Raw genomic sequence first — 19691 nt, 5'->3', positions numbered from 1 at the left:
AACTGGATCGGGTAGTCAGCCAAGCCAGAGTTTAGTAACCAGATCGGGTAATCAGCCAGGCCAGAAGTCAGGGATCCAAGTAGAGGAACAGCAAGCAGGATAAGGAGCCAGAGGGGATGTCAGCAAAGCCAGTCTTTAAACAGGAACGCAGGAGATGGTTTCTTGTGATGTGACCAAGGCAGGAATTAAGTGAGCTGGAGATCTTTAAGTAGGCAGGACTGACGAGCAGATCCACAATAGCTGGTTAACTGTGGAAAGAGATGAGAGCTGGCAATTAGATGACAGCTGAGCGACCAGCTCAGAGAAGGAAGAGCTGAGCCAGCCCTGACAGTCCACCCCTATTTGCCTACTGGGACTAGAAGTGGGAATAGCTCCAACAACGACCCTCAGGATTTCTATTTAATGTCCATAAGGCTATTTATAATGCATTAGGAGAAATCAATTGCACCTACATTTATTGTGCAGCATTACAACCTTGGGCACCACCTAGGTAAGCTGCTGGCATCCCAACAACCGGTGAGGTCATTGGTTGATAAGGAAAATATCTGGCGCTTGGATAATATCCTTGTTTGCTTTTCTCCATTAGCACGTTAGCGGAGCCTGAGTGAAGGAGAAAAACTGAGGGAGAAGGGAAATACTGGAATACTAATCAGTACCAGTGTGCAAAAGTGTATAAAGATCAGTCTTTTACATTTCTTCCTGCGACCTGTAATGTATGATTTATAAACCATTTTCATTAACATTGTAATTGCATAGGGAGCTTGGTGGGGGTGGAGCTATGCGTTAGTTGTAGGGTTGGTTCGTTTTTATCACTATAGGCCCTGCACAGCCTCATTTTCTGTCATTTTGTATTTCACAAACCCAATTTACCTGAATTACTCTTCCTGTGTCCTGTAAAGCCTGATTAGGAAACTATTTTCTCTTACAATGAAAGTGCACAGGGATCTGGGTGAGGGGGTGGAGCTTTGAATTTTGGGATTGGTTAGTTTTTATCAATATAGGCCCTGCACAGCCTCATTTTATGGAATTTTACTTTACAAAAAAACAAAAAGAAAAACACTGGCAGACCAGCGGCAAGGTTAGCTGTATTTGGTAAAGGTTAACTGTAATTTAAATTACATATGGATTTCCTGGGAATCCTTAGCAGCAAAATCTCAAACAATTACCTTAGTTACTAGCTATAACTCTGCATTTCTGAGCTAGAATTTTGAATATTACTTAACCCAGGTAGTATAGATATTATTCACATAAGCACTGCTGACAAAAAATAAAATCAAAATCAATTCAAGACAACAGAAAAAGTTTATTCTTTTTGATCCCTTTTGCAAACCCAAAAAAACGTTGGAATCATGGAACAGCTTTTAATATATTTAGAATTTATCGCACATTAAATATGCAAGGAACGGATCCCAAAGTGGTGTTTTCAAATAAGCAAAAAATAAAACACTGAAGCTAAGGCAACTGACTGTCCACTGTGCTTCTTACCAGCATCCATTTAACAAATAAAAACGGGATCATTGCACAATGCATAAACTACTGTATAAATCTAATATTTTATTCTTCACCAGCTTCATTTCACTGGTTTGAATTTTCAGTATTCCAGCAGGAAGCCTCAAGTTGAAAGTCACATTCTCTGCATGAACTTAGGCACTTTGATGCAACAACAAAAAGGCTGGTTTGCAATAGTTCAACCAACGTGCCAGGAATGGTGTTTTCCATCTTTAACATTAACTATTTTGTAGTACATGGAATAATTTCCTGCTGAACTAGTACCATTTATTTATTGTTTTCCACAGGTTACCACCTATGTATGCTTTTAGAAGGATTCCAGGCTGATAAAAATCAAGTCAGATGGGACGTGGAGAAATCACTCTTTGCTCTGCAAGAGAAAAAAATACTTAACATGAATATTATTTCTATGCAATTACATCACAAGAGGGAAATGATCAATATAGCTGCAAGTGTGCAGTTCTGCAAAAGCCAATCTGAAATTCTCAATATAAACCAAAACAGATCACTTTGCACTACTAATCCCAGGTCACACCCCTGGAAATGAAATTTTCCACATTTTGTCATGTTGCAATCAAAGACGTAAATGTATTTTATTGGTATTTTATGTGGCAGACCAACACAAAGTGGCACATAATTGTGAAGTGGATGGAAAATGATAGATGGTTTTCAATTTATTTTTTTACAAATAAATATGTGAAAAGTGTGGCATGCATTTGTATTCAGCCCCCTTTACTCTGATACCCCTAACTAAAATATAGTGAAACCAATTGCCTTCAGAAGTTACCCACATAGTAAATAGAGTCCACCTGTGTGTAATTTAATCTCAGAATAAATACAGCTGTTCTGTGAAGCCCTCAGAGGTCTGTTCGAGAGCCTTTGTGAACAAACAGCATCATGAAGGCCAAGGAACACCAGACAGGTCAGGGATAAAGCTGCAGAGAAGTTAAAAGCAGGGTTAGGTTATAAAAAAATATCCCAATCTTTGAACATCCCACGGAGCACTGTGCAATCCATCATCCGAAAATGGAAAGGAGCATGGTACAACTGCAAACTAGGGTTGCGCCGATACAGAGTATTTGCCTGAGTACTTGTAATCCGATACCTTTGCATGAAGAGGCGTCCGCGATCGCTCCCGGAGGTCAGTGGGCGGAGAGGGCCAAGTGGAAAACGAGTCCTGGCAGCAGCGGAAGGTAAGCTGGCCGGGCAGGGGTGTGGGTCACAGCCACATGTGCCGTCAGAATTGGTGACCCGGGCCGCTACATTCATTAACAGAAGTGACGGCCATGTCTCAGTCAGAGATTGAACACTGCGACGCCCATCTTGGTACACCCTGCAGTCACAAAGCGGCAGCGGACATCTTGATACACCCAGCCCATATTGTTGACTAACTATATGGGCTGGGTGTAACAAGACTTGAGACTGGGGCAGAGGATCACCTTCCAGCAGGACAATGACCCTAGACATAAAGCCAGAGCTACAATGGAATGGTTTAGATCAAAGCATATTCATGTGTTAGAATGGCCCAGTCAAAGTCCAGACCTAAATTCAATTGAGAATCTGCGGCAAGACTTGAAAATTGCTGTTTACAGATGCTCTCCATCCAATCTGACAGAGCTTGCGCTATTTTGCAAATAAGAATGGGCAAAAATTTCACTCTAGATGTGCAAAGCTGGTAGATACAACCCCAAAAAGACTTGCAGCTGTAACTGCAGCGAAAGGTGGTTCTACAACGTATTGACTCAGGGGGGCTGAATACAAATGCACACCACAGATATTTGTAAAAAAAAAATAAAAAAAAAAAAAAAATAAATAAAAATTGAAAAACCATTTATCATTTTCCTTCCACTTCACAAATTACAGTGGTACCTTGGATTACGAGCATAATTCGTTCCAGAAGAATGCTTGTAATCCAAAGCACTCGTATATCAAAATGAGTTTCCCCCATAGGAGTCAATGGAAACTCAGATAATTTGTTCCACATTGACTGTTATTGTATGCAGTACCGCATGTGGCAAGAGGTGGGGGGGGGGGACCGGAGACACTCAGGAACGAAGTGTTTCCGTGTGTCTCCAAGTGTCACCTGTACCTCTGGCAAAATGCGGTACTGCACACCCCAGAGGCTTGAATTCTGCTCGTTTTGCTCGCAAACCGAGTCGGGATTTTTAATAAATAGCTCGTGTTGCAAAACACTCCTAAACCACATTACTCACAATCCGAGGTACTGAATGTGCTACTTTGTGTTGGTCTATCACATAAAATTTTTTTTGTTTGTAACATGACAAAGTGTGGAAAATTTCAAGACGTATGAATACCATTTCAAGGTACTGTAGTTCTGTGTCAAGGCCACAAGCCTAGCTGATACTTTCCAAAGTAATGTTATCACATTGAATTCTTTAAATTAAAGTGGTAAACCTGTGGTAATGGGGAGATATTACTGGGTTGATTTTCAAAAACTGGAGAGTGCAAAATCTGGTGCAGCTGTGCATGGTAGTCAATCAACTTCTAATATCAGCTTGTTCAATTAAGTTTTGACAAAATGATAGTAAAAGAAAAAAAGAATTGCGCTAGGTGCTAAGCAAAAATGATAAGTGAAAAAACCGTGAAGGACGTCCTGCAGCTAAGCACTATAACCCCAATACAAGGGCACATAGAAAAAGTTATCAAAAAGAGCAGTGCAGCGCTGGACCAATAGCGAAGTGGATAAATGTGTAATTAAACACGTGCAAATTATATATCAAATATATGACCAAAAGGTTAAATAGTTAAACCATTAAAATTAACCAACAATGATAAAAAACAGCCAGTAATAATGGCTAGCGGAAGACCATACCATACAAGGTGTGCAAGTGATAAAACACAAGTACAAATATTTGAAACAAAGTTCATAAACGTGATGAGTGAAAAATCAAGTCCACAGATAAGCCAATGCAGAGTTCGGAGTTAAGTGATCTACCGCTAGTACAGCCCACCAGATGATAAGAATAGGAGGCTTACCAGAGAGCCTGCGACCGCCCTTACTCAGGAGGGTCAAAACAGGCTTAGTAGTGGAAAATGGACTCCTGGGGATGTCCTACGATAGACTCCATGGGTTGTCCTGCCGGTCTCCTTAAAGAGCTGATCAGCAATAACAGGGGCACCAATGCAGAGGGAATGCTCCCAGGGGCGCTTCCAATGCTTTTGTAAATCACTTCCCCATACTTTGGGTGATGAGATGACTCAGGGCGCCAGGATAGACTGACAGCAATGTCCGGCTGTGACCTCTCCCGGGCGCCGTGCTATCTATAAACAATCAGAACGCGGAAGCTCCTAGTGGTCAGGGGGTGCGCAATCTGGGATCAGATGCTCAGGTCTATAGGGAGGGAAGAGGTGGGTAGATGATGCTTTGACAAAATGATCACCCAAAACTGTAGCAGTAAAACACCATTGTGTTGTTGGCAGCGCATGGAAACCGCTTTTTCACAGAGGGATGAAAATCTCCTCAGCTGCTGCCTTCCAATTAGGCTTCCTTTCTAGTGCACAATGCATCACCTTATGAACATGGAAAGTAGGATTTCCCCCAAAAAATATTGCAAACCCCACAGACAACGTAATGAAAAGTCTTTAAACTAAAATAGGCTAAAATCGTCCCATCATCACATCATGTATCCTGACCTGGGTTTGGCCTGAAAAGGTTTCTTAAGGGGATCCCCTGACTACACCGAAATTCAATTATTGACATTTGTATAACATCGTACTGAACGCCTATAATACCTTCACCTTGTGAGAATTAAATGAATACTCCTGATACTCATAATGTCTCCTACTACTACAAATCTAACTACTGAAAGGCTAATGTGATTACTTTACAGTGCAAACATTTCAGCTAGTATTGCGGACTTGACACAGAACCATAAAGATATACCAATTAGTGCAGTGCGATCTTTTTAAAAATAAAATAATGTTATGCCAGCTAATTCCATCAGGACCTGAATAGTGATGGCAATGATTACAAGAGGAGCTAATCAACTAATGCCACATACCGTTTCTTTTTTTCATTCTGAAACATTTAAATGAAAGCAGTGTTAAACCCAAAAGCAAAAATTTTTTTCATTGCAGCTTACCAATTCCAATAGTTTAGAACGCGATGACGTACGACGGGACTAGGAAAAGGAAGTTCAATAGCCAGTAGCCAATAGCTGCCCTTGCGTTGTTTTTGGTCAGTCGGAATAGCATACAGACGAACGGAATTGATTCAGTCGGAAAGATTTAAAACATGTTTTATTTCTAGGTCCTTCAGAATTTTTGAAAGTAAAAGTCAGATGAAGCCCACACACGATCGGAATGTCCGATGGAATGATTCCGTCTGACCTTTTCTGCCGGAAAGTCCGGTCGTGTGTACGCGGCATTAGATGTGGTGGCTGAGTTTGTTTTCTTTTTGAGGGTGTCTTTCCATTTCCAAAAGGAAGGAAAGGAATCCTACAAAGAAGGTCACCGAGCAGAACACCATGGTTGAATAAGATACATTATAGAAAATGCACCATCATAATTCAAAAAGAAATATTATTGAAATCCAAGTGAAAAAAAACAATCTTCCAGTTTGCATTTGAGCTTATGACTCTGTCCAGGCAAAGCACCGCGTCTCCACACCCAAAAGTGACGTAAAGTTTTCCAAGGATCTCAATACTATCGCCATAAGAAGCTATCTCTATTGCATATTACATCCGGCTTCTCAACGTCGACGTGCTGACGTCACTCTGACACTGCATTTCGTTAGCTAGACTTGCTCTGAGGAATTTAGCAAGTCTAGCTAACGAAACCCAGCTTCAGCACGTCGACGTTGAGAGGCCGGCTGTAATGTGCAATAGAGACAGCTTCTAATGGCGATAGTATTGAGATCCTTGGAAAACTCTACATCACTTTTGGCCGTGGAGACGCGGAGCTTTGCCTGGATAGAGGCATAAGCTCAAATGCAAACTGGATAACACCTGCACCCTGAAACAGGATATGGGAGCTGTCTGGTGGATCAAACTGTGAAAACAGCTGAGGGTGGTGAGAAAAGAGTGTTTTCCTGTATGCTGATATAGAATGTCACATGAGGCTTACTAGCCGTTAATCAGAACGGCTTGATACTCACCCCCAGTGCACATTTGTCTCCACCACTCCACCCTTTTCCTCTTTCCCCCTGTGTGATGAACTGAAACTCTGAAAATAATTACAAGGACTTTCTATTTACCATGCAATGCCACTTTAGGAAGTCGCAAGACTAAGGAAATATCCATACAAAATAGTTTCTTATATATGGTCTGTCCTGGACTATTCCAACCTAAAGCTACTCTTGAACATCCACGTCAGTGAATATACACACTTTAGTACTATCTAGGAATTGTATTGAACTACTGAGCTCTTAGCTGCATTTTTATGCGATTTTTTGCCAATTTTCTTTGCAATTTTTATTCAAACACCTAGATTAACTAGTGTGATTGCTGGAGTGTATGGATGGATGTGCAGCTGCGTTCAAGTCCTAAGGCAAAGTTGTCTTTTTAAAATTTGTGTGGATGATTATTTTTTCACTTGGATTTCAATAATATTTCTTTTGGAATTATGATGGTGCATTTTCTATAATAAATGTATCTTATTCAACCATGGTGTTCTGCTAGTTAACCTTTTTTGTAGGATTCCTTTCCTTTCTTTTGCACAGTCTGTGTTCTGGTCACATGGACTGCGCCATCTGAGGGCTCATATGGCGATTGGTTGAAACAGTATATGTATGTATGACCTTTCAAAAGCCTGTTTAAGCAGTTGATTCGGGCAAAACTAACTTTGAAATTTCTATTTTCATCTGGTGATCTGGCTGGTAGGTCTGTTTTTCAAAAGAACAAGCTCTTCTCCAAATGTATCAGTTACAGAGTTGAGACAAACCATTTAATGCTAACAGGAGTGCTTACATGATCAGCTTTCATTTATGTAAAACCTTTATCACAAAAGGAAAAAACTGTTTGCTGCAACTGCTCAAAAAATGTTTGCTGGAGTTTGGCTTCAATTTGTTAGTGTATCTAAATCTGCTAGTACATCTAACACTCTCCTCTGCACAAACTGACAATGCTGCTGTCCAAAAGGTGCCCCCCTGTGCTCCTTTATCCAGAGAGGGGGCACTGTAATATAGGCGTGTTACTGGCCAGATAATCTGGTGAAAACAATTGCGAAAAAAAAAAGAAAAAAAAGAACACAAATGCACCCTCTACATCTAATGATTGATAAGCTGCAATATTTTACATTTTTGGTTTTGGGTTTAATACAGATTTGATATGAGAGAGCACTCTGGATATTTGGTGTCCACAGGTTCCACAATTTGTGGGTCCCTCCTGGGCTTCCAAACGCTAGAAAGAAACTTTTGAAACATTTACAGGCAAACAGGTAAGGGGGGACAGCCTCCATCATTCCATTAAGGAAGATCTTACTCCTGTGAGCCCTGGAGTTTCTGCTGCTTAGCAAAAAATACCCAAGCTATAGTACCACACAACCATCTCTGAATGAGACGGTTTAGGGATCCATAGCCAAACATGGTGGTGAAAATAGATTCTGCGCGGGATGATCCTCCACAACCTCGAAGGCACAGCAAGTTAACATTAGAGGTTCTGGGCATACATATTGTGGGCCTGCTGCAGGACTGACCCCATTAGAGTGTGAAAAGGCACCCCATCTCCCTAGTAGTGCTAGGTGAAGGGAATCACATAAAGAAGAGTGGATGCAGATGGTAAATTTCAGACAGTAGTTTCTTCAAGGCAATACAAAACGGTTATAGAAGGCGCAACAAGGAAAACCAGAAATAATTAAAAAAACACATCAGAATGATCCCGAACTCTAGTTTTTCGATTCAAAAACAGGAAACAAACATGTGGCATTAGTTCAAACTGACAACCCTACCGTAACTGTACAATCCATTGTTTACTGCAATCATTTTATAATTCACTATGGCAAATATAGAAAATACTTGAAAAAAGCAAAATCAAGGTAAATCTTATCCATCTTATGTCCAAATTCGCAAAGGGAGGAAAAAAAAAAAAAATTATTATATATATATATATATATATATATATATATATATATATATATATATATATATATATATATATATATATACACATATACACACACATACATATATACACACACACTTTTTACTTGTCATAGAAATGTTTTATCTGAGTTTATTAAAGACAGTGTTTGATTGAAGACCAAATCAGAATGAGTAGAATGTTAACAAGCAGTACCCAACAAGGGGAGTAGGCAACACACCCACAACAACTAAAGATCTTCTTACCCTACAAACATAAATTACACTGCTGCTTGTAAAACTGCGGTCAAAGCTATAGTATTGGCCAATGCAACCACATCTAGCTTATAAAAACTTATGACAGTATGAACACAGTACCGGCAAAAAACCTTACAAAAAAGCAGGCTCGGAGATGGAAAGCCCAAGAAGTGCTAAATCGGCCGAGTAGAATGATCAGTTCTAGAAGGAGGTTACATCTAATGGTATGAGTTTGAGGTATAGTTTGTTGAATCCACCTAGAGATGGCAGCAGAAGAAACAGCAAGCATCTTTCTGCAAAGAATCAGAGGATTTGACCTGTCTAGATATCTTTACAGAGTTCCCAAGGAAACGAAAGGAAAGCCTGTAAGCTGTAAAACGAAGGTCCAGGCTCCAAGACCTTTTAAACTGGGGAAGAAGGGTACTCTTGATTCCGGTAAGTTTTTTGAGGAGATCACCCAAAGTTGCGCCGAAAAGGGTGCCCACAAAAGGGAAATCAGTCAAGGCTTTTGTTTTAGAAGTTTGATCGACAGACCAACACTTGAGCTGCAGCTTTCTGAGCAGAACCACTGCACAAGCAGATAAGGGAGACACTAAGGAACTGGAGTCCAAAGAGATTTCAAATAAAAATGTTAGGGCCTGAACCATTTGGTCTATTAACACCAGCAATGTACAGGAATCATGTTCTGATGTAACGGCCTTGTGCAAAATTCTGGCCCATCTGACAGTCCGAGAGAATGGAACTGGTGCTAGAACAGGCCTCAGTGTTTCAGCGATGGTATAAATGGAACAAGCAACCAATTCCGTGATCTGGAAACACCGCAGCATCTCGCTTCTGCATAATAAATCTAAAAAACAACAAAGAGTTCTGAAGCGAAGGCAGAAAGATTCTCCATTGTGAAATTAGATAAAATAAACCCCTTTTCATCCTCAGATATACAAAAATGAGAATTGTCATCTGGATGCCAAGACATAGCATATATCCAGGACTTCACCTTCAGACAAGTATGAATTGAAAGGAAAATCTGGAGGGCATTACTTTGTCAGAAGCAGAAATGAGAGCACGGGGGGGGTTAAATTGCAGTCGATGCCTCTTCTTGCCATCAGACATGTTACCCAGTAAAGGCACAAGTTGACAAAAAGTACAAAAAAAAAGAAAATACACACCAGGAGACCATTATACGTACCCCTGACAGCCACCCAAGAGAGGAAAAAGGCTGACATCAGTAAAAAGAAAAATAACCCACTGGATATAATTGACAGGGCTGCACATTCACAGTACAACCTGTTGGATCCAGCTACACAGAGTCACACAGAAAGCTGAGGCTATATCAGAGTCTGTCAGCCGTAGCTGCCCAAAGACACGCAGCCAGTGGTGCTTGGGGGGGAAACACACATGGCACACAGCCATAAGAGAATACAGTGAGAATGGAGCCAAAACTACAGATGGGGGAGACAGCAATAATAGCATTGCAGACAGCCACCAGGATAGTTTAGCTGGGGGTTCAAAATGCCCTGCCTAGCCCAACTGCTGGCAGCCTGTAAAACTCTGAGTCCAACAGCTGCTGCAGGTAGACGGTGCATCTAGCTGTACGTATGTTTAGGGCAGGATGCTCCCACAGACGAATGCTCTTAAGACTTCTTGCATTACAGGCATTTGTCCCTGAGCGCATACAGTCCTAAACTTTCATAATGCTCCGTGCATAACCCAGCTGCAGTCAGATTCACAGTTTTACAGGCTGCCCACAGTAGGGATAGGATAGGACACCTGTGCCCTTCACCTGCAGCTGAATGCCAAAGCCCCATGCACTGGGGTTAAACACCCAGCACACATTGGGCCTTTCCAAAGAAACAGTGACCGGCAAAGCAACGCTACCTGTCATGTGTGTTTCGGTGCATAGAAGCACAAAAGGCTACCCACTGTCCGCGTGAAAAGATGGTATCTGTGAATCTTAAATCAGAAACTAGAGATAGACACGCAAATAGCTAGCCTTGGGAGACTACAAGAGAAAAAGAAAAAAAAAAAAAATCGCAACTGTCTACCAGTCAGCATCTTGATAAAAGAAAGAAATAATCTATTGAAGGCGACTCTGGAACCTCAAAAAATTAAACAAAAAAAAAAAAACCCAGGGAAGCTGTCTCCCTAATTGCCTGTTATTTTACCTACTGTTTCTGATTGGTCTCCTATCAGAAGCTTTGTCTTTGAATGAATGCAAGAGGAAAATATAAATAAAATAAACAGTTGTCTTAAGTGAAACTTGCCTTTTTTATATGCCAATACCATCACTAAGAACATGGCCTTCATTTAGCATCTGATGACGAATTCAGAAAAAGTTCTAAATATCCTTGTTCTAGAAAGAGAAAAAATACATTTATTACAGCTAAAGAAAACATGTACAGGGGGTCCCCGGGTTACAAACAAGATAGGGACTGTAGGTTTGTTCTTAAGTTGAATCTGTTTGTAAGTCGGAACAGGTAAATTTTTTAAGTGTAGCTCCAGCCAAAAAATCTATTTTTAAGTTTTGTAGATAGCATAGGGAAGGGTTATCACCCCTGTAACATTTGTTTTGCTGTCTGTGCCCCTGTTCAGAAGATTTCACCTCACTTTCTGTCCCAATGACAATTGGATTTTGAAAATTTGGGGTTATTAGGGAAATAAGGATAGGTGATAAAGCATCAGTGGAGACACCTTTTTCCCATATTAACTCTTACAGGAGTGAATTTCCCTTCCTAGGGGTAGATTTCCTCTCACTTCCTGTTGTCTCCCTCCGTTTGTAAGTAGGAGTCGTTTGTAAGTCGGATGTTTGTAAGTAGGGGACCCCCTGTATAGAATATTACTATGCTTTCTTATAACTATGTACTGCACTTGGTAAAAAGTATTAAAAGTGGACCTAAACCCTCCTGCTACACCAAGCCCAATTTACTAGACAAAGCTTTCTAAGGCTGGCCATAAACAGTGCAAATTCCTTTCTTGCAACCACGGGTTGCAGGAAAGCAATTCGCACAATTCCCCCATCAACACAGACAGTGCTGACAGGGAAATCAGCTATTGTCCTCTCCCGGTGAGGGGGGCATCCCCGCGATTATAGCTAGGGGGCTATAGCATCTGCTTGTGCTAACTGGAAGCGAATCTGGCAGGGTGGTTGACCCCAAGTCGATCGATCAACTTGGTACATTCAGGCTGCCCATTAACAATTTGACACTCAGCTCATTCAAGCCGTGTATGACCGGTCTAACAGCTTGCATCAATGTCATTTGACATCAGTTTGAAACACCTCTGAGATCATTCAAAATACACTGACGGGGGCAGTTGACCTCCTGAGCTACTTCACGCAGGTTTTGCAAATCCTGTATGGGAATGCAAAACCTACTTAAAGCAAACAAAAGCCTGTCAACACGTCTATATACATTTGTGCTTTCGCTCCTGTGCAATTGGCAGGCTCAAACAGCCAGTCACTTAGTGGACCAGCCTGAACATAAGTCACACATAAAAAGGAAGCCAAAAAATTTGCAGACTGCACTTAAATATAGACTGTCTGAAGACATTCATGGAGAAAAAAAATAAACATTTCTGAAGAGTATTGACTAGCCTGCATTTGGGTTTCAGAAAGCCAGTGTTCTAGTCATCGGTTAATTTGATGAGTTCTTCATAAATTTTAGCATCACCTAAAACACTGGATAATCCTCTGTGGGCTTGTTTACACAAGAAATATTACATTTTCAATAGAAACTGCAATGCTTTGTGTTCCGTGCAATGTGAAAAAAATTCTGTATGCTACATTGCATTTACTTGCATTCAAGTCAAATGAATGAAACTTGCAACCAAGTGTTAACACATTCATTATTGGTGTTAGCACAGCCTGTATGTTGTAGGCTCCGACAGTGTGATGTCAACCAGTCTAAGTAGTGTTTTTGTAAAAAAAAAAAAAAAAAAAAAAAAAAGTTATGCTATTGCATATATTAAAAGCTTTTAAATTATTTTACTTTTGCTACAAAACAGAATGTATGTTATGTCAGAGAATGTACTACGTACACATTGCAAACAGTGACTACTTTACTCTACACAGTATATGTGAGTCATCATGCACAACTAACCTTACAAATACATATGATTGTTGCTCTTTAAATGAGAGATATGTGGGTTGCTATAGCCAACCTTTCCCTCTGAAAATGCTGGTGTTGTGCTCATTAGGCCATTTTTTGGCTTCAATACTTCGAGTTACAGACCCAAAACAACAAGTAAAGGAGATATTTATTGCATGATTATTCTTGATCGGTGGCTCAGAAATATTAATGCTAGACAGCCAGGAAACTAGCATTTTCAGAAGCAGGCCAGCACATTTCTTCACAACAAATCTACTTTATTATAACTGATCTGTAAAATGATCATAGTCCATTAGCTGTAATGACTGATAAAAATGTGTGTTCACAGATCCCAACCTTTCTATTATGACCACAGATACCATTATCAGTTCAAAGAAATAAGGGCATGGAAAATCTTATCACTGTAAGGTAGGACATATATACAATGTCTACTAAATCTAAAAAAAAAAAAAAAAAAAAAAAAAGAATAAAAAGTGCATGTACAGTATATCAAAAATATATTAATGGACTGATATTAATGGACTAATTAAAATTGGTTGATGTGAAAATATATAACAACTACTCAATAAGCAGTGTAGAAATAATTTTTGAAGATCAACTTACGCATATGACATCTGTTTTTGGCCATTGCAGCTATGGCATCTTCATGAGTCAGAAATCTAACAACAGCTTCACCAGAAGTACCACCTGCATCTGCACTGAACTCAATGTTAATCTTCAGAGGCATGACAGGATGGAAAAACTAAAAAGAGAAAAATGCTATTTGTATACTGTACAGAGATATACCAGAAACATAGCTGAAAAAAAACTTTACCTAGCAAGGTCTTCGTATGCCAGAACAAGTAAATATATGGCTGAAATAAATGTAAACCTATTTACCTTCTAAGCAATTTAGATCACGTTTAGCTAGTCAGCCAAACGACAGTTACAGTGGATATAAAAAGTCTACACACCCCTGTTAAAATGTTAGGTTTCTGTGATGTAAAAAAAAAAAAAATATATATATGAGACGAAGATAAATCATTTCAGAACTGTTTCCACCTTTGCGAAAATTGTGCAACTGAACTGTACAACTGAGTTGAACAACAAACTGAAATCTTTTAGGTGGAGGGAAGTAAAAATTAAAAAATAAAATGATATGGTTGCATAAGTGTGCACATCCTTAAAACTAATACTTTGTTGAAGGACCTTTTGATTTTATTACAGCGCTCAGTCTTTTTGGGTATGCGTCTATCAGCATGGCACATCTTGACTTGACAATATTTGCCCACTCTTCTTTGCAAAAACACTCCAAATCTGTCAGATTGCGGGGGGCATCTCCTGTGTACAGCCCTCTTCAGATCACCCTACAGATTTTCTGATTCAGGTCTGGGCCATTCCAAAACTTTAATCTGCTTCTGGTGAAGCCATTCCTTTGGGTCGTTTTCAGAAAGATGAAGTTCCTATTCTTGTTCAGTTTTCTAGCAGAAGCTTGAAGGTTTTGTGCCAATATTGACTGGTATTTGAAACTCCTTATAAGTCACTCTACCTTGACTAAGGGCCCCTATTCCAGCTTAAGAAAAAACAGCCCCAAAGCATGATGCTGCCACCACCATGCTTCACTGTGGGTATAATGTTTTTTTGATGATGTGCAGTGATGTATTTGTGTATTTGTGCCAAATATATCTTTTGAATTCTGGGCAAAAACCATGGTTTCATCATACCATAACACATTTTCCCACATGCTTTTGGGAGACTTCAGATATGGTTTTTCAAAATTTGGCCGGGCTTAGATCTTTTTCTTCATAACAAAAGGTTTCCATCTTGCCACTCTACCCCATAGCCCAGACATATGGAGAATACGGGAGATTGTTGTCACATGTACCACACAGCCAGTACTTGCCAGATATTCCTGCAGCTCCTTTAATGTTGCTGTAGGCCTCTTGGCAGCCTCCCTGACCAGTTTTCTTCTCATCTATTCATCAATTTTGGAGGGACGTCCAGTTCTTGGTAATGTCACTGTTGTGCCATATTTTCTCCACTCGATGACTGTCTTCACTGTGTTCCATGGTATATATATAATCCCTTGGAAATTCTTTTGTACCCTTCTCCTGACTGATACCTTTTAACAATGAGATCCATCTGATGTTTTGCAAGCTCTCTGCGGACCATGGCATTTACTGTAGGATGCGACTAAGAAAATGTCAGGAAAGACCCACTAGAACAGCTAAACTTTATTTGGGGTTAATCAGAGGCACTTTAAATGATGGAAGGTGTGTACTGACTCCTATTTAACATCAGTTTGTTTTTCAATTGAGTTGTACAGTTTATAGGGCTTTAAAAGGTGGACAAAAGTTCTAAAACGATTTATCTTTGTCTTAGTTTTACATCACAGAAACCTGAAATTTTAAACAGGGGTGTGTAGACTTTTTATATCCACTGTATTTCCTAGTTCAGCTTTAGGCTCCATTTACATATATACGAATTGGATGAGTTTTAAACCACACCCGATACACATTACATGTGAATCAAACTGGCTTTCTATAGAGTCGGTTCACATATATTCAGTGGCAGTGTGAATTAAAAAAAAAAAAAAAAAAAAAAAAAGTCTTGTGGGTTTTCTGAGCACTGCGGTGCAGTTCAGATGCAAATTCCAGGCTCTTGGCCTTCTAGGGAAATGCATCTGAATCGCATCATCTGATCAGTTTTGAACACAAATTCGATCCAAAAAAAATAAATAAACCCCACAGCGTGCCCCCCATCCCAATCTGAGCATGCAGCCTGGCACCCCAACCTCCCCCGTAGCCCCCTCCTAAGCCATACCAGGCCACACGACCTCAACATGGGGGGGGGGGGGGACATTGTTTTTATTTTGACACTTTTTTTTTTGGTGAATGAGTGGGGTATGATGTACCCCCATAATAATTCACATGGGGGGGTGTGTGTGTGTGTGTGTGTGTGTAATCTGCCCCCCCCCCCCCCCCCCCCCACAACCACTGACCAGGGTTCTGGGGAAGAGGGCCTTTGCATCTTAACCGCATCTAAAATTGCAGCTGAACTGCTGCTTTGAAAATTTGCTGTGTAAACTGAGGGGAAATTCGCACTGAACATGTGTGAACCTAGCCTTACAGGTTTCTCTGTCACCTGCTTTGTCAATGGACCATGAATCAGCATTGTGATGAAGCAGATTTAATGTTCAATGAACAGGCAGGTGACACATGAAGCTGCAAGGGTAAACTGTGCGATTACAAATCTGTTTTAACGTGCAAACTATTTGCAGGCAATCACATGTATTTCAAAAGAATATTAAGCCATTTGCCTAGAGGTTTATTCTCTAATATTATTCTACCTTAACTTACATTGGCAATATCCTGCCCAGATACATGGAATGGGAGCCCCCTGATGTGGATATCATGTACAGGTAACCCCACCGTGAAGTCCTGAGAATCCATACACTTTCCAGACATCTCCTTTACATATTCTGTAAAAACAAAAATATCAACATGATGATAGAAAAAGGAGTTGCTGCTTATTTCAAATGAAGAGATTCATGTGACTGTTCAAAGGGTGTGAAAAATCAGCTGTAGCACAGAAGGTTTTTCACTTTAACTTCTAAATGTTGGCCCATCATAAACACGAAGAGATATATATATATATATATATATATATATATATATATATATATATTTATTTTTTTTTTTTTTTGAATAATACATTTATGCATTGATTGTGCACAGGTAAGGCAAACCGGTTCCAAAAGTAGGCAGTTCAGTATTTATATATTTTATATTTTACAGGGCTGCGGAAAGGTGAGGGCTCCTTACGGTAGCTACTACCATACTCTTGCCTTTACTTTCTGAATTGCAACTCAATGAAAACCAGCCTTTCATAAACAACCCAAGAAAAAAAAATTCCAACAAGTACACCTGCTTGAGAAAAATGTATATACTTATTTTTCCTGATACTCATGCCACCCATTTATACAAAATAAAGTCAGCTAGGAAATTGGCACTTCTGGAAGTGTCACTCTTTGGTCCCCTGCACTGCTCACTGGTTCCTTTCTTCAACCTCCACATAATTATATATGATGACGTGAAGCTCAACAGGAGGAACCACCAAGCACTCTAGGAGGCCAAGGAGATCAACACTGGATATAATGCAAGAGTTCCTTAACCACTTGAGGCCCGGGCAATAGCTGAATGATGGCCACAGCGCGGACCTCAATTTCCGGGAGGCCGTCATAGGACGTTCTCACCTGTGCACGCGCCCTTGCGCACCCTGCAGGGCACGTGGTGCAAGCGCTGCAATCAGCCAATGACAGCTCATCACATGATGTAAACAAAAGCTCAGTAATCACCAGCTTATGTTAAAAGGGACATCGGTCCCGAAGAGGAAGGAGGCACATCTGCCTCATCTGTGCCTGCCAGTGCCACCTGCCATTGCCCAGCAGTGTCACCTATCAATGCCCACCAGTGGTGCCAATCAGTGCCACCAAGCAGTGCTCCCATCAGGTGTAAGTAATCAGTGCCCATTATTGCCACCTATCAGTGCCCATCAGTGCCGCCTCATCAGCGTACATCAATGAAGGAGAAAAATTACCTGTTTGCAAAATTTTATAACAAAATATAAATAAAATATAACTTCATAAAAAAAAAAAAAAAAAAATATAATGATTTTTAACAAAAAATAAAAACCAGAGGTGATCAAATACCACCAAAAGAAAGCTCTACTTGTGGGGAAAAAAAATGATAAAAATTTCATTTGAGTACAGTGTTGTATGACCGCACAATTTTCATTCAAAGTGCGACAGCGCTAAAAGCTGAAAATTGGTCTGGACAGGAGGGGGGTTTAAGTGCCCAGTAAGCAAGTGGTTAAATTAGCTGCCATTTTATATACAAATCATTTTTAAGGATATCCAGTCACTGCGTTTACCATAAAAGCACTCCTGAACATATGCCTAAGGAGTAAAGGGGTTAGAGGGAGCAGCATCAAACCTTAAAATGTACAAATTGTAAAATATTTAGTTAGATTAGAAGTTAGAAGTGTAAGGAGGAGGGAGGGCAGGGGATGTTGAGAGGCGTCAGATGGCTCTTTACAGTTAAGAAAAAGCCATCTCTGCCATGCCAGGTTTAGAAAGGGCAGCACCAAACCTTAAAATTTACAAGTTGCTAAATAGTTTTTTTGTTTACACATCCTTGCCACAGCTGGACATTTGTAGGTTTATTCAGCTAGAAAAGTGTAGGGGATGCAAGGAATGTTATAAAGGTGTCAGCCAGCCCCTTTACATTTAGGAAAATATGAAGCCTTGTTACACCTCGTCTGGTGGTCTATACAGCTTAAAAGTTGTTATGCATAGCTTACTAAAATAATCAAAATGACACAAGGGGCAGAGCTTGGTCAAAAAGTATGATTATTCAGGTGTGCCCAAGGCAGCACGAAGTTCTAATATGGTCTCCATTATGAACACAGAACTAGATGAGCGTTTCAATTTTATTTGGCTAGAGTACTGCTACCATAACTGATGCATCATATAAGGAAGGATGCGTGATCAGAATCAGTAGTCCACATTTTACAGAAAGCAGATTAGGCTATATTATCTATATCTGGGCAACCCAAAGTGAGGAAACAAGATAAAAGAAAGAAATATACAGCATCTTACCATCTATGTCATTATTTTCAGTGGCTACATCAGCATGCATATCTTTACTGCCATGGTTAATATCTGGTTCATAAAAGTCTTTCATGGAAGGGGCAAATGTAACAGCTTTCTTTCTTCTAAAATTCAGACGAGCATTCTGAATTTCACTTCTTCTGCTTGGAAATATCTCAATATACCTAAAAATGGAAAAGATGTGTAAAAAAGTAGTATGTGGGAAAGTATGATCAATAAAAATATAAATATGTGCATATTTAGTATTATATTACTATACTTGCACCCTAAATGTAACTAATGAGGCCAAGACCTCTGACCAAGTTTAGCTACCAGCAGATCATTAACATTACCTGCTGCCAATTTCTTGCTTGTGTTTCTGAAGTGCCTGTTCAGCGTTTTCCTGCGAGACAAACTGTACAAATGCCTCCCCAGATTTACGTCCTCTCTGGTCCAAAACAAAAGTTATGCCTTCATCGGCAATGCTCAGTCCTGTAAACATAGCATCATAACATGGTCAAATTAAAACTAGAAAAAAAAAAAAAACAAAAAAAACTAAAAAACAAAACTGATTGCTCTGCCGAATGTGAAATGCAGAAAAAAAAAACAAAGCCGATTGCTGGGGGACTTACAGTTCAAAATATCTTTGAATACTGCCTGAGTTTTAGAAACAAAAGAGTGAAAGCAGAAAAAAAAGACCAAATGATCCATTGAGACTGCCCATTTTATTTTTTGTCCATTTGTCCCAAGCATGTTTGAATCCACTTACTGATGAACGATTCCATACCTCTGCTGGAAGTCTATTCCAAGCATCAACTACTCTTTCAGTAAAATACTAAGATTCGTCTTGAATGTTTGTATATTTGTTTTGTTTTTTCAAAAGCCACAATGTCTCCTTTATTTGCAAATAGTGGGGACAGCGAGTATCCCTGCATAGTATTTGGTGAATGGATGTTCACCAATTAATACAGGTGCCGCTTAACCCTCCAGCGGTGCGCTGACATGGCTCTCCCTGGTGGATTCCATTTTCACCCGGTCCTCCTTTCAGGTTTTGTATTCTCGGCCGCTTGAATGGCTGGGCCGCTGTGATGCGACTCCTGTGCATATGCACAGAAGTCACATCAACGCGGCACACATGCCAATAATTGTGGTTTGA

General features: G+C 40.1%; 1 protein-coding gene across 2 annotated transcripts in view; it reads right to left on the bottom strand.

The window, feature by feature from the left end:
• Positions 1 to 1283: 1283 nt before the first annotated feature.
• GRSF1 (G-rich RNA sequence binding factor 1) overlaps positions 1284 to 19691 on the bottom strand; it is a 39657-nt gene continuing 21249 nt past the window's right edge. For both annotated transcript variants that reach the window (XM_073600672.1, XM_073600681.1), the window contains exons 5-10: positions 18889 to 19027; positions 18545 to 18720; positions 16245 to 16366; positions 13510 to 13648; positions 11065 to 11153; positions 1284 to 1879 (exon numbers count right to left, since the gene is read on the bottom strand). In XM_073600672.1, coding sequence (XP_073456773.1) covers positions 11104 to 11153; positions 13510 to 13648; positions 16245 to 16366; positions 18545 to 18720; positions 18889 to 19027 — 626 coding nt within the window. In that variant the 3' untranslated portion in view covers positions 1284 to 1879; positions 11065 to 11103. The remainder of the gene's footprint in view (positions 1880 to 11064; positions 11154 to 13509; positions 13649 to 16244; positions 16367 to 18544; positions 18721 to 18888; positions 19028 to 19691) is intronic.

This window comes from Aquarana catesbeiana, linkage group LG01 (genome assembly GCF_042186555.1).
Source record: "Aquarana catesbeiana isolate 2022-GZ linkage group LG01, ASM4218655v1, whole genome shotgun sequence".
In the NCBI taxonomy this organism is placed as follows: Eukaryota; Metazoa; Chordata; class Amphibia; order Anura; family Ranidae; genus Aquarana; species Aquarana catesbeiana.
The sequence above is the reverse complement of the archived record's forward strand: the minus strand, read 5'-3'. Positions and strand labels throughout refer to the sequence as shown.